This window comes from Macaca nemestrina, chromosome 3 (genome assembly GCF_043159975.1).
Source record: "Macaca nemestrina isolate mMacNem1 chromosome 3, mMacNem.hap1, whole genome shotgun sequence".
Classification (NCBI taxonomy): domain Eukaryota; kingdom Metazoa; phylum Chordata; class Mammalia; order Primates; family Cercopithecidae; genus Macaca; species Macaca nemestrina.
In genome coordinates, this window is record NC_092127.1 from 172,809,904 (window position 1) to 172,823,844 (window position 13,941).

Here is a 13,941-nt window from a genome sequence, read left to right on the forward strand (position 1 = left end):
TGCAACTGACAGTTCATGGAAACAGAGAGCAGCCAGGCGTGGTGGCGCACTTGTAGCCACAGATAGTCAGGAGGCTGAGGCCGGAGGATTGTTTGAGCCCAGGAGGTTGAGGCTGCAGAGAACCATGATCATGCCAATGACCTCTAGCATGGATGACACAATGAGACCCTATCTCTTTCAAAAAGAAAGAAAAGAAAGGGAGGGCATGTGTGTGAGTGTGTTAGTGTGTGTGAGAGAGCATGTTTGTGTGTTTAACCGAGCACAGGTTGTCACAGTCTGAACTTTGTGATCTGCATGCTCTCTGGGTCTTTATTCCTGTACCTGGGCGCATTTATCAAACTTTGTCTTCTCACCTTAGGTTTAGAATTTAGTGACTCCTATTCATGGCCTGTGAAGAAGTTTGCCTGCCAAAAGGGAAGTGAGAAGATGTTCTATTGTTCAGCAAACCTCCCCATTTCAGTATCTGGCCTCTTTCCCTCAAAAAAAAAAAAAAAAAAAAAAAAAAGTCTAACTGCAGTGAGCCCTAGAGATTCCATTTATTCTCATTTGCCTCTAAAGTTACAGGGCTGGTTTATTTTCAGGCTCGTGTGAGTCACGATCATCATTCCCCCATCCCCCACCTAGAGGCCAGATTACTCCTTCCATAATGACACCAGACTTTCTTGAGAACCTTGGAAGCCCCTGTTCCCAGGTTCCTGTGGCTGTGTGGTACAGAATGAGTTAAACCTTCAGTTTTGTTTGTTTTTTTTTTAATTAAGGCACTTTCTACTCCAACTCTTCCATCACTTTCTGCATTCAGTTCTACCTCCTGGTGCGCTAGGCCTCCATGATCATGGTGTGCTAGGCCCCCATGGTCTGACCCCTACTGATTTCTACGGCCACATCCTTGCTCCTGGTCACTTCATACTTGAGCCCTAGAGCACTACTATCAGCCCCTTTGCTGTGCTGCACTGCCTGTGGCCACAGGACCTTTGCACCTGCTGTTTGCTCAATCTGGAATACTCTTCCCCTTTACTTCCCCTGCAAGCTTCTGTTCCTCTCCCAGGTCGTAGATCAAATGCAGCCTTCTCCAGCTCTTAGGCGTCAGTCCCGTGCAGCCTGCAATGTCTTGCTCTGCCCCTCTGCTCACACTTGCGTGGCACCGCCAGCCCCAAAGGGAAGCTCTTTGAAGGCCGAATTTCCATCTGTATCCTATAAATTAGCATTCTTAGTTCCTGATAGGGAGGTATTTTATAATCTCTATTGAAGGAGTGGAATGGAATAAACGAATGAATGAATAAAGGGAACGAAAAGAAGAGCAAAAGGATTCAAGGAAGAGGAAGAGAAAAAGAAAAAAAGCATGCAAGAAATAAACAGACCAACTGCCATCTGGTTGTCATCAGTACTTTGTGGAGTAAGAAGTAGTTTAGAAATTTGGAGAAAGGAACCTTCCTTGAAAGTGACAGTTCTTAAAGATTAACAAGGTTAGAGGAGCCCTCCGGGAAAAGGAGGGCTCACGAAGCCACACATTACCCTGAAAAGGCTTTGCAGAAAAGCAAACTGTCCCAACAGAGGGGGAACTAACCCCAGATACGTGTCTTTGAGGAGCTTCTGTGGAGAGAGCAGAGGGTCAGTTGCTGAGCCTTGGGGGACAAAGGATAAGTGTCCTGCTCATTGGCTGGTTCAAGTCTGTTAAATCAAGAATACTTAATAATTGTTGTTTTTGGACTCCTAACTCTGAGGCCAAACAGCAGGGCTGATGGCGTCATTTTATGAGTGACTGTTAAAGTGGAAGATTTTTATCTCTGAGTTGCCATTTTAACTGATGACCCTTATCCATATTTGAGAAGCCGAGATTCTAGATGTTAAGTACATTTGAAAAACAAGGTGATAGGAAATTACTTGCCTTGGATATTTTAGGGTGGACTAATTTTTCCATTTGTTCAGCTAGAACCTTGTAACCCTGTGGGCCATAAAGCATTTCCAAACAGCCTCCCGAAAGATTTGTTGCCACCCTGGCTCCCAAGCAGCTTAGCTCTCCCATGGGGCAGGGGGCGGCGTTCTTGTGCCAACATGGGCATCCTGTGATGGGGGACCTGTGTGATCGGTTACCTCCTGCGATCTCTGTCCAGTGCCCAAGAATTTCTCAGGCTCCCAAACTAACCCAAACTTCCAAGCCAAACCAGATGAGAGATGTGAAAAGGGAAACCTACTGGATACCCTCCCCTTCCTTAAAAATTACAGTTCTTAAAGATTAACAAGGTTAGAGGAGACCTCTGGGAAAAGGAGGGCTCATGAAGCCACGCATTACCCTGGAAGAGCTTTGCACGTTGCCCAGGGCTCTCAGTGTATCAGTCTATAAGGAACGAGGAAAGACTCAGGCAGTGCTGGGGCCACAGAGACAGCTGCAGCTCCCCTTGGCCTGCCCCAGAGGTTGGCCTGTTCCTCTTCTGGGCATTAAGAAAAGAATAGATTTAGGGAAAGGGGATCAGGAGGAAGAAAGGGGTCTCAGAGAATTGAAGGATTAGTAGGTCAAACAGCAGAACTAGCAGAGGACATTGGAATCACAAAGACGGCAGTCCTTCCTTATCTGGGGGAGACTTCCCAAGACCCCCAGTGGATGCTGAAACCTGGGTTAGTGCAGAACTTGGTTGCCATCAATCAGAGCCCGTTTGTCTTCATGTCTTCTACCTACAAATGTAATGCCATTTCCATCTTCACCGATCATTTATGCACGGTGGCCGTAGCTTTTGTAGTTTTGAGGTGCAGCAGCGAAACTAGCACAGATTTCTTTTTCCTTCTTTACAATTTCATGGATAGAAGATTGGTTCTTATTGTAGATCTTAGCAACCTCAGTATATGATTTTTTTTTCCCTCAAGTTGAGAACTTTCACCTTTTCACTTAAAAGAAGCAGTATGTGGCTTCTCTTTGGCATGGCCAAGTTGCCAGCATCACTGCTCTTGTGTTTGGGGTCATTATATTTTTATTGTATGTATGTATGTATGTATTTATTTATCTATGATGGAGTCTCACTCTATTGCCAGGCTGGAGTGCAGTGGTGCAATCTGTGTTTGGTGTCATTCTTTTTTATTTTATTTATTTATTTTTTGAGATAGAGTCTCACTCTGTCGCCAGGCTGGAGTGCAGTGGTACAATCTCAGCTCACTGCAACTTCTACGTCCTGGGTTCAAGTGATTCTCCTGCCTCAGCCTCCTGAGTAGCTGGGACTACAGGCACGTGCCACCATGCCTAGCTAATTTTTGTATTTTTAGTAGAGACAGGGTTTCATCATGTTAGCCAGGATGGTCTCAATCTCTTAACCTCATGATCCACCCACCTCAGCCTCCCAAAGTGCTGGGATTACAGGCATGAGCCACCATGCCTGGCCAGGGCATTATTAAGTAAAATAAGGGTTCCTTAAACACAGGCACTGCAATACCATGACAGTTGATCTGATACCTGAGATGGCTACTCAGTGACTAAGGGGTGGGTAGTGTAGACAGCGTGGACCCTGGACAAAGGAAGGATTTGCATTTCTCCAGCAGGGCCAGGTGGGATGGACCAGGACACGAGATTGCATCATGCTACTCAGAACGGCATATGATATAAATTGTATGAATTTTTTATTTCTGGGATTTTCCATTGAATATTTCCAGACCACGGTTGACCGCAGGTAGCTGATACCAAGAATTAGGGGGACTACCACTCCCTGAAGTGTGCTCCTGAACCAGTTCTCTGAAAGAAGAAGCCTGACTTGTAACATTTTGCCTTTGCCACTGTCTGTGTGATAGATACTGGTGCCATGACAAATGTCAGGTTACCAAAGTGAAGTCACTGAACTTGGAAATATTTGGACTCCAGGAAAAGATAGCTCCAGCCTGCCTCTGCGAAGTGGAGCAGTGCGATGCAGCCCAAGAGGTCCACCTTTTAAAATTGTCAGACCCAGGTTTATGTTCTCGTTCTGCCAATTATTGTCTGTGGCATTCGGCAAGTCAGTTTTCTCTCCAGGCCTCAGTTTCCTCATCTGTAAAGTGGCAATAATAATACTTCTCGTAGAATTGTTTAATCATTTATTCACATCATTTATTCTGCACATAATTGTGGACTTCCTACATGCTAATTAACATTCTAGCAGCTGAGGACACATCAAAGAATAAGAAAGACAGGGTACTAGCTCCCATGGCACTGATGTTCTAGTTGGGGAGTAGATAATAAGAAAATAAAATACATAAGTAATTTCATCAGACAGTGCTTAGTCTGAGAAGAAAAGAGAATGGACAATGAGATTTAATGATTTAGGGATGGACTTGCATGCAATATCATTTGTAGAGGGTGTTGCATGGTTCATAACACCTAGCAAGCACTTACCAGAGGGTAAGTGTTGCTGTTATCTTTAGCACAACATGCACCCGTATTGACTGAGAATCCACTTGTGCAAGAATTCCACCAGAAATCTTAAGATCTTCCTCTCTATTTCTAAGCTATTTCCAGTGAACTAGATATGTCCCCCCGCCCCAGTAGAGACAATGATCCTGGTGAGACACCTGGCATGTGGCAGATGGATCCCCAAAAGTCAGCCGTCCTAATCACCAGCCTCGACTTCGCCAGCATCAAGCATTATTGCTTTGGTGCCGAGCTCCTGGGAACTTTCTTGCATTTTGTGTGCCCCTTGTGGAATAAGCATCTAATAGGATACGTCAGAAGCAGCAACTCATGTTCCCATTGGGACAGATGGCAGTTGGTCTTCTTGTCTGTTTGCTTTAAAGATTATGGCACTTTCGTGCAGAAGGCCAATAATACAGTGCGATGTGTTCAAAGGCAAGGAAGTTTTCGGTAGGTGAATGCTCCTACCAATGTCATACATTTATACTTCCTGGGCCCCTGCTGGCAAATTTAAATTTAGCTGTTGTGATATTGCATAAACACAGGGTTTTGCCCTTAATAATGAGTTTTATGTTACACCAGCTGAAGGTCTTTAGGTACCTCTGTTTTATCTGGCGTTGGTGCCATAAAATGATAGAGACCTTCTGTGAACATACCTCTATTGACATGGGACTTTTGGATGAATTTGGTGAGCAAACCAATTAAGATACAGCTACAAGCCAATAAAGACAGAGCAATGAGTGTGCAGGTGACTAATTAAAGTACACTTTGCTGAAAAGGAGTGCTCAGCTGTGGATGTTCGTAATGGTCCAGGATGAGGGATCAGAGAGCTCTTCGGAAGCTGTTTCACTTTATGCTTCAAAGGGAGCAGAGAGATGTCCTAACCTGCAAGAAACCGAAGTAAAGATGGCACTCTAATGAAAAGCTCGGGCCTTGGGGCACTATAGAAATTAATTATGAAGAATTACAATGAGTGAGAAGGGGCCTTCACCGCACCCCGCCTCCCCACCCTATCATGTCTTGTTCTACGTGGGATCTTGATTATGAACTATAGGCAATGCTCAGTGAGTCCAGCAAGCAGCCAGTCTAGTTCAGCAGTCTCTCATGTTTTATTTGTAAGTGAATTGGATACACTTGGTCTTCAGATACCTTATTTGAGCCTGCCATGGTTTACATGACCTCATAGTCTGGGTAGACCATGTGACCAAAACGGCATGATTTTCAGATATTCATCCCATAGACTGTGAACACAATTACACTTCCTAGTGGAGAACTGAAAGATATCTCTGCCCAAGACTTGTTTTATCATACACCATGTCCAAATTACACACTAAAGTGAAAGTAAATCAGAGCTTCTTTAAAACTGCTTGATGCAACACTAAAGATTTTGGCTCTGGGAGCAACATGTGCTGAACTATATGACAGTAATTCAGGGGCTTCTTAGCTGTGTGATCTTCGGACAATTCCTTGACTTCTTTGTGCCTTAGTTGTTCTCATCTGTACAATGGGGATAGCAGTAGTACTTGCCTCATGGAGGTTGGTTCAGTGCAATTTGTTTCAACACGTATTTGTTGAGGATGGACTGTCTGGTCTAGGGCTAACAGCAAACAATATCAGTGAGTCCCTGCTCCCACTGGGGCTTCGTTCTAGTGGGGGCAGATGGACAGTAAGCAAATAAATCATATTTCACAGATTCCGAGATGCACAGTTTTTCCCATTTGGACATCTCTGATGCAGTCGGTGTATTGTGTAGTTATGATTGGCATAACTACCTCTTTTTAGAGGTGCACAGTGGTGGCTCTTAAAGTTGATGGAGTCTTATATTTGATGAACTGTGGTATAATATGTCAGGAAGTGATAAGTGCTAAGTAAAAAACTAAAGCAGGATAAGGGTCTAGAGAATACAGCTCAGGTGGGGCAGGGATGCCGTTTATATCAGGTGGTCGGGGAAGGCCCTCTGCTCATGTGGGTGACACAGAACACTGAAGGAAGTATGGTGGGAGGGGTCAGATATAGGGACGAGGGATGTGAAATCCAAAGACCCCGTGAGGGGAGCGAGCTTAGGGAGTCAGGGGCTTGGTACGGAAGGCATGCAGTTTGCCTTTTGTGAGGATTAAATAAAAAAAGTTCTATAAAGCACTGGACATAGAGCACGTTCTCCAGGGGAGCTGCTGTGTATGAATTGTTGCCACAGTTGTGAAGAGAGGCAGCACAGCATAGACTTCAGAGCCCTGAACTGCCAGGGCTCAATTCCTGACTGCCATTTATAAGATGTGTGACATAAGCGAGTTCCTCCACCTCTCTCTGTCTCAGCTTCTCGTGCAAATAAGGATAGCAACAATACCTGCCAGGGTGCTTGGTGGACTTAAATGGGTGAATGGGGATCAGCACCTAGGACAGTGCATGGCATGGCACATTAGTGCTAAGTGTTACCTGGCCAAAAGCTTCAGGCCCAGGCACTGTGGCCGACTGATTTTTATTTTTATTTTTATTTGAGATGGAGTCTCGCTCTGTCACCCAGGCTGGAGTGCAGTGCGTGATCTCGGCTCACTGCAACCTCCGCCTGCAGGTTCAAGCAATTCAACTGCCTCAGCCTCCTGAGTAGCTGGGACTACAGGTGCGCACCACCCATGCCCAGCTAGTTTTTGTATTTTTAGTTGAGATGGAGTTTCACCATGTTGGCCAGGCTGTCCTGAAACTCCTGACCTCAAGTGATACGCCTGCCTCAACCCCACAAAGTGCTGGGATTACAGGTGTTAGCCACCACACCTGGCCTGGCCCACTGATTTGTACATGGTTCCCAGTGGGTCACAGTGCCCTCGCCCTGAAGCTTTTGGCCAGTTAACACTGGCCTCAGAGCCCTGTGCCAGCTTCTCAGGGGGTTCTCTCCACTGTAAAGAGGAGATGACAGTGTCTGCCTCTGAGAGTTGTGGGGAGCACAGAATGCGGACTTTCTATTTAATAGATCTAAGAAGCATTTGAGGACAGGCTATGGTTAGCCAGACACGGTTGTGGAGACCAAGGTGTTTCAGTGCATTTGACAAGCAAGGTTCATGCCTGATGGAGCTGACAGTGGGGTGGACACAAGCAGATGAATGTGATTGTTTCTGGTAAGTATGATGAAGACAGGGAGGCAGGGCAGTGTGGGTTGAGAGTGGCTTAGGGGTGAATGCCTCTGGTGATAATGTGCAGAGAAGACTTCTCAGACAGTAGAGATCTGATCTGACCTGTATGAGACAAAAGAAGTGGGTTCTGGACAGACCTGTGAGTGGGCTCTTCCAAAGGCAGAGGAAGTGCAAAGGCCCGGGACAGACATGAGAGTGGCATGTTTAGGACAAGGGAGGGAAGCCGGCATGGCTGGAGCATAGACATAGGGGGATGGTTAGAAATGGGGTCAGGAGGCAGGTGGGAGCAGGTAATGTTGTGCCTCTTCAGCCCTAGTAGAGGCTCTGTGCGGATCTCAGTGCTGTGAAGAGCCACTGGGGGTATCTATCAGTGGTTAAGAAAAGCTGCTAGCACATTGCTTGCTTGGACTACACTGGGAGCTTGTTAACTGGGCGACATCCGTATACACACTAATGAGTGCGTGCGTGATGATCTCCAGGGTAGGAGACAGAGGATGAAAACTACTGTTTTGATTTGTTTTAAGTGACAAATTATTTTGTTTGAAACTAAAACTGGAATGTCATATAAATATAGGAATTTGGACTCTGGTGTACACAATAGGTGGCCCACTTGGAGCCTTTTTAATCTCTCACGTCCAGTTTTATTGAAGGTATTTCCAGAAGGTAAGGGGGCATTTGGAGAGGATGTGGAGGAAACTAACAGGTAAAGTAAAGAAATAATAGGCAGGGTCTTGTTTTTGAGTTGCCCAGCGCAGTGCCACTCCAAATGAATGTTTAATAAATGCCTTTTGGTGCTGACCTCTCCCCAGGTGAGCTATCTACAGCAGTACATGAGGACTGGGGGCAAGGAAGGGCTAGCCTCCACTTCCTGTTAATGATTCTTTCATTTGACCCTCTCAATAGCTCTGGCAAATTGACAGCCACTGTATAAGAACTGTACCTATACCAGCTGTAACTGGGGATGGCAGTTTGAAAGCTCATGAAGTTACATGGACAGTGATCATTGCATTGTATCTTCCCATTGTGGTAATGTGATCTCCACAGATGGAGTTGTGCAGTGCACAGCCTGGGCAGCCATACATGGCTGTCCTGCCTACAAGATAGATTTTATCCTTTTTTTAAAAAAAAAAAAAGCAAAACAAGTCACATGTAGCCCCCCAGCGTTAGAGAGCTTGCCAAGGGCACATAGCTAGGATTAGTAGAAGCTGGATCTGAATGTAGATAATACCCAGAGAATAGCTGCTCCTGCACCTGGCTGCCTCTCACTTTTGGGTAAAACAGATTCAGGTAAATGAAAATAGGATGAGGTAGAGAATGTTGAGGACTGTGGGAGACGAAGGCTGAGAAGAGATCGAGGAAAGAGCAAGTCATTCCGACTTGGAAGGCCTGGGCAGGCTTCATGGAGGACAGATTGAGCAGGCTCTTGGCAGAGTTGGGGGCAGGGCACCCAGAAGCCATTTTACCACATTGTTTTGCGGCCATGTCCCTCAGCCACTTCCCAGCTGCAGCTGCGCCTCATCCGCAAGCTGACGACTCACACCCATAATTCATTCATAAACATTTATTTCTATCTAAATCAGCAACTGAATGCGTCTATTGGCGGCGGCGCGGGTGCTGTGCAAGGCACTGATCCACTTTGTGGCTTGGCACAGGGAGGCTGGCTGTGCAGCTTTGATGGCGCTGTTTGAGGAAATTAAGTGCCCTGAGCAGTTGCTTCATAGCCATTTTCCAAGGTGGAAAATCAACATCATTTGCCTGCACTACACAGATAAGGTTGGCTCGGGAGCTCTGCTTTCTCCAGCTTAGAGGAAAGGTCGGACTTCCCTAGTGGGCTTCTGTGTGGGGAAACATACATGGAGGAGGATGATGATGATAATTACAATAATCATAAGAGCCCCTAACATTTATTATTTATTAAACACAGTATATACTCCAGGGCCTGTGCTAAGTATTGAAGAGAAGTCCCGTCTTTTCTTACTTAGGGTTAGGTTCTGAAGTCAGCACGTAAGAGGCAGAAACTTGTATGTAGCCAAAATTCCCCCGATTGTCCTTTGAAATTGTCCAAAACTTTCATGGTGTATGTATGCTTCGGAATAGTGGTATTATGTAAAAATAGAACAGTGTGACTTTGCATAAATATATTATCAGTCACCCTCTCCCCCTCACTCTCCAGCAGGGATATTGAGCATAGGAATTGGGAGAATCACCCAATGTTTTGGTTTATTTCTCTCTCATCCTCTCTTCCCTCTTCTATTTAATCCCCAAACTCGTATATATGAGTATTTGAACTTCCCTGAGTTCAGTGTTCATTTAACTCAACCCTGCTCTCTCACTTCATGCCTACAGCACTTCTCTGAGGCTACACTTTTACTGCTGTGTTTTTACAGAGGAGGATACTGACACTCCAAGAAATTCAGACAAGGTCCTGAGGTTGCACAGCTCACAGACTGTGGGACCAGGATGCAGGCCCTAGGTGGGCCAACTCCAGCACACACCAGCTGTCAGCTGGGAAGGCAGGAGCCTTCTCCCTGGGGCTCTGCTGTCTCCCCTGCAGTGACTTCTTAGACCCCCTCGGCTGACTGCACTTGAGCTTCAGACCCAACTAATGATCCAGCTATTACCAACTTGGGCCTCACTTTTAAAAATAAGTGTTTCAACCAGTCCAGCCCTGAGATTTAACAGCCGATATTGTATGCACATTAAACACCAAATGATTGTTAACGTATTTATTGAAGCTTAACAGGCATCCAATATATAAACGATGACTCTCTTATATGGCTGTCAGACCTCAATAAACATGTTTAATAATTAATTGGCATTAAGCAAACATAATTGTGCAATTCTAAATTAAGTGCTCAGTGAAGCATATTGGGAATAGAAAACCACAGTGTTTTATTACTTAAAGTTCAGGCTGTCAGTATGGCTTTTCATAGACCAAGAAAAATACCCTGCTTTCAAAGACACGACCTGAGCCTCCTGTTGGCCTTGTACTGAAAGCCAGGAGTTGTCTTGTTTCTAGACCCTCAGATCTGATAGACCTTTTTTTTATTTGTCTTGCTGTTTGCCTTTCTGTGTATCCACTTTTGGGATTCTGATGTCCCAAGCCAAGAGTTGTGTGATGTAATAGAGTTTTTGTATATCAGCTTTCAGTGGAATTACCAGTTTTGCTACAAATTTGTTCTGTGAAGTCACTGCCAACTACTGGATTAGTGAATACCGAACCACTGCTCCTAGGAGAAATGCAAGGTTAGGTTCCTGTAAGCCTCCGATCACAACATTTTTGTCAACTGATCAGTCATAACCTTGTTTTATGTGTGTCTGTGTTTAACATCACCTTATTTGACATATACAGTTAATTCATGAACACTGAACTGAGTTCAACAGCACTGTCACTCAGACCTGGAGGAAGCTTCTGTAACACACATATTGTCTCCATCAGGCGCTTCACAGCCTTCTTGCACTGATAACACTTAAGGGCAAGCACGTCCAGCCCTTCAGCACTATGTGTGGGAGCCACTTGAAACAGCAAAGTCACCAATGGAAAGCACAAAAATGTGACAAATGTGGTGGCACTCACTAGATCATGAAAAGGACGTTTGTCTACAGTCCAAGGGCTGAAACAAGAAGGCAGAATGTGGCCTTGTTTGACCTCCATGGGAACGTGTGTGTCGGGCGACTGTAATTTTTTGCCACTATCTGCGTGTCTGACAGTGACCATGAAAGCACTGCAAATATTGATTTTGGGGTTAAAAATAAATTTCAGCAAGTAGGCAGATTCACAAATACAGAATCCATGGATAATGAGGATCGCTTGTAACCAGATTCCAGGAAGTGCAGCCATCTGCACATCTAAGCGTCCTGCATCTTCTGCCTGCCTTTGCACGGTCTGTTCCACCTGCCTGGGACACTGTCCACCCGGTCCCGATGGTGCTTTTGCTCTTGGTAGGGACACAGCAAATATTTGTTGAGTTCAACTGAGTAGTTTTCAAATAGGGACCCAAAGTAAGTGTCATTTGAAAATGTACTTTACTTTTCTTTAGTCATCATTTCTTTCAGAGTTCCTTGCTATTATTTATTATTTCAATTTAGTTAATATTCTTCCTTGGCTTAAATTAACTTCCTATCTCTCACCTGCCCATAAATCCTTCAGAGACTCTGAAAATTAAACCATTTTCTCGACTGGCAATGAATCCCTTAAGATTCATGCAGGAACAAGGAAAAGCATGCCCCCCGCGGGCACTCCTGCCTGGGTCGGATCGGTGTGACAGTGAAAAACTGTCCTCAGGCTTCCGTTCATATATGAAACCCATCCACATCTGCCCTATGGGGAGGCGTGGAATCAGATTAAAACCTTCATAAAAGAAACATTGGAAAGCGCTGCCATAACTTTTGAAAGTCACTCTTCAGTGGCGATCCTTGGAGTTGTGATGGGCAGGTAGGGGATGCTCTGAGACCATTGGGGTCTTCTTGGGCCTCTCACACAGTTTCCATTGCAGCCCCACCTAGAAGGTTTGGAGCTGCAGGTGGATCTTGGCTCTGGAGTCCAGGAAAGCTATGGGTTCTGCAGGGATCTTTTGGAAAATTATGTTTTGGAAGACTGCAATTTTATTCCTGAGGATTTTAAAACATAAATAAAGGCATATTATGAAATTCATGCAGTGAATGAATATTTTAAAAGTTAGAAAGTAAAAAGCAGATAGCAGCAGTCTCACCATCACCAAAATATATACATTTTTTTTTTTTTTGAGACGGAGTCTCGCTCTGTCGCCCAGGCTGGAGTGCAGTGGCCGGATCTCAGCTCACTGCAAGCTCTGCCTCCCGGGTTTACGCCATTCTCCTGCCTCAGCCTCCCGAGTAGCTGGGACTACAGGCGCCTGCCACCTCGCCTGGCTAGTTTTTTGTATTTTTTAGTAGAGACGGGATTTCACCGGGTTAGCCAGGATGGTCTCAATCTCCTGACCTCCTGATCCGCCCGTCTCGGCCTCTGAAAGTGCTGGGATTACAGGCTTGAGCCACCGCGCCCGGCCAAATATATACATTTTTAATATTTGGATGTATTTGGTCATTCTCTGTGTGTGTGTGTGTGTGTGTGTGTGTGTGTGTGAGAGAGAGAGAGAGAGAGTTCTTAGTATAATTTTAGTCATACTGCATAGAAGCATTAGTATTCTTTTTTTCCCCCACTTAACGTGGCATCATAGACATGTTCTCTGGTGTTACCTAGTTCACATAAGCCTCATTTCAGACAGCTGCAAATTAGCCACTTGGTTGGTTGCACTGTAGTTTGCTAAACATTCCACTATTGTTAGACATTGTTTCTAGTTTTTTTGTGTGGTTTTTTTTTTAACTCTTTAAATAACAGTGCAATCTACTTTTTCATTTTTTCCTAAAGTTAGCAGCCTGGAATTATTCTTGGCCCAGATTTTCAAAAGTAGAGTTACTGGATCATTGGGTAGGGACACTTTTAAGGCTCTTGATAATGTCACCTCATTGTTATGAGTGTGGGAGTGTGCCCATCTCAGCAGAATCTACCAGCATTGGGTTATCATTTTTGAATCTTTGCTAAATTTTAATGGGAACCAGAGTTTGTTTCCTCCCAGTAGCAGTGCTCCACCAGACATCCAGCTTAGAGTGTCCAGGCCTTAAGCAGTGTATACATGTGTACACTACCATCTATATTTTTAATTTTTAAAAACATTGATGATACTGGCAAGTAATTTCTTTGTTTTGTGCTTTCTCCAGTATTTCTTGAAAGTATCTTATCTTCCAAAAGTTTCTTAGTGTCCTTTGGTTTTTATTTGGATCTGTTTACTCTCTGTCCCTTTTTCTTTTCTACCAATGGAAAATGCAGCTGTTGAGGATGACGATTGCCAAACAACGGCTCGGAGACGAAGAAATCGGCGTGCGACACTTTGCAGCCCATGAACGTGAAGACTTGGTGCAGCAGCTGGAGAGAGCGAAGGAACAGGTTCTCACTAACATCTATTTGGAGTCGGGGATGCGTTTACACGGCTGGACACAACACAAACAAGAGTGGGCCGTGTCCCCCGTTTCTCAGAGGGTGGGGTGGCTGGGATGCACGTTGAATGCTGTTACTTCCTTGGCACTGCACTAGGGTCCCAAGCTGACTCTTGGGTTTCTGGCCTCCAGCAGGCAGATCTGCTCCATTGAGTACCATTGTTCTGAACACAACAAGAAACTTTCCTCCTACCCAGGACGGACAGGGAGAGAACAGCACATGACAAACTTGGTCTTACTTTGCAAGTTTCTGCTAAAATGCTGAGCGATGCCTCTTAGGCAAAATCTCAACAAGTGCAAAATCTCAACCCTCGTTAGGTAACATCTAAGAGAACCTAAAGTTCATTTTCTTCCTCTTACTAACTGAAGAGCAGAACAAGATTTCTGGGTCTAGAGTGGATTTGAAAAAGTATGGATTTGTAAGACACTGGCAGCTGC

The 13,941-nt window shown here is 44.9% G+C and overlaps 1 protein-coding gene across 3 annotated transcripts in view; it reads left to right on the plus strand.

The window, feature by feature from the left end:
• Positions 1–13,941, plus strand: part of LOC105487836 (coiled-coil domain containing 149) — a 105,594-nt gene that overhangs the window by 60,053 nt on the left and 31,600 nt on the right. For all 3 annotated transcript variants that reach the window (XM_011751461.2, XM_011751462.2, XM_011751463.3), the window contains exon 5: positions 13,337–13,453. In XM_011751461.2, coding sequence (XP_011749763.2) covers positions 13,337–13,453 — 117 coding nt within the window. The remainder of the gene's footprint in view (positions 1–13,336; positions 13,454–13,941) is intronic.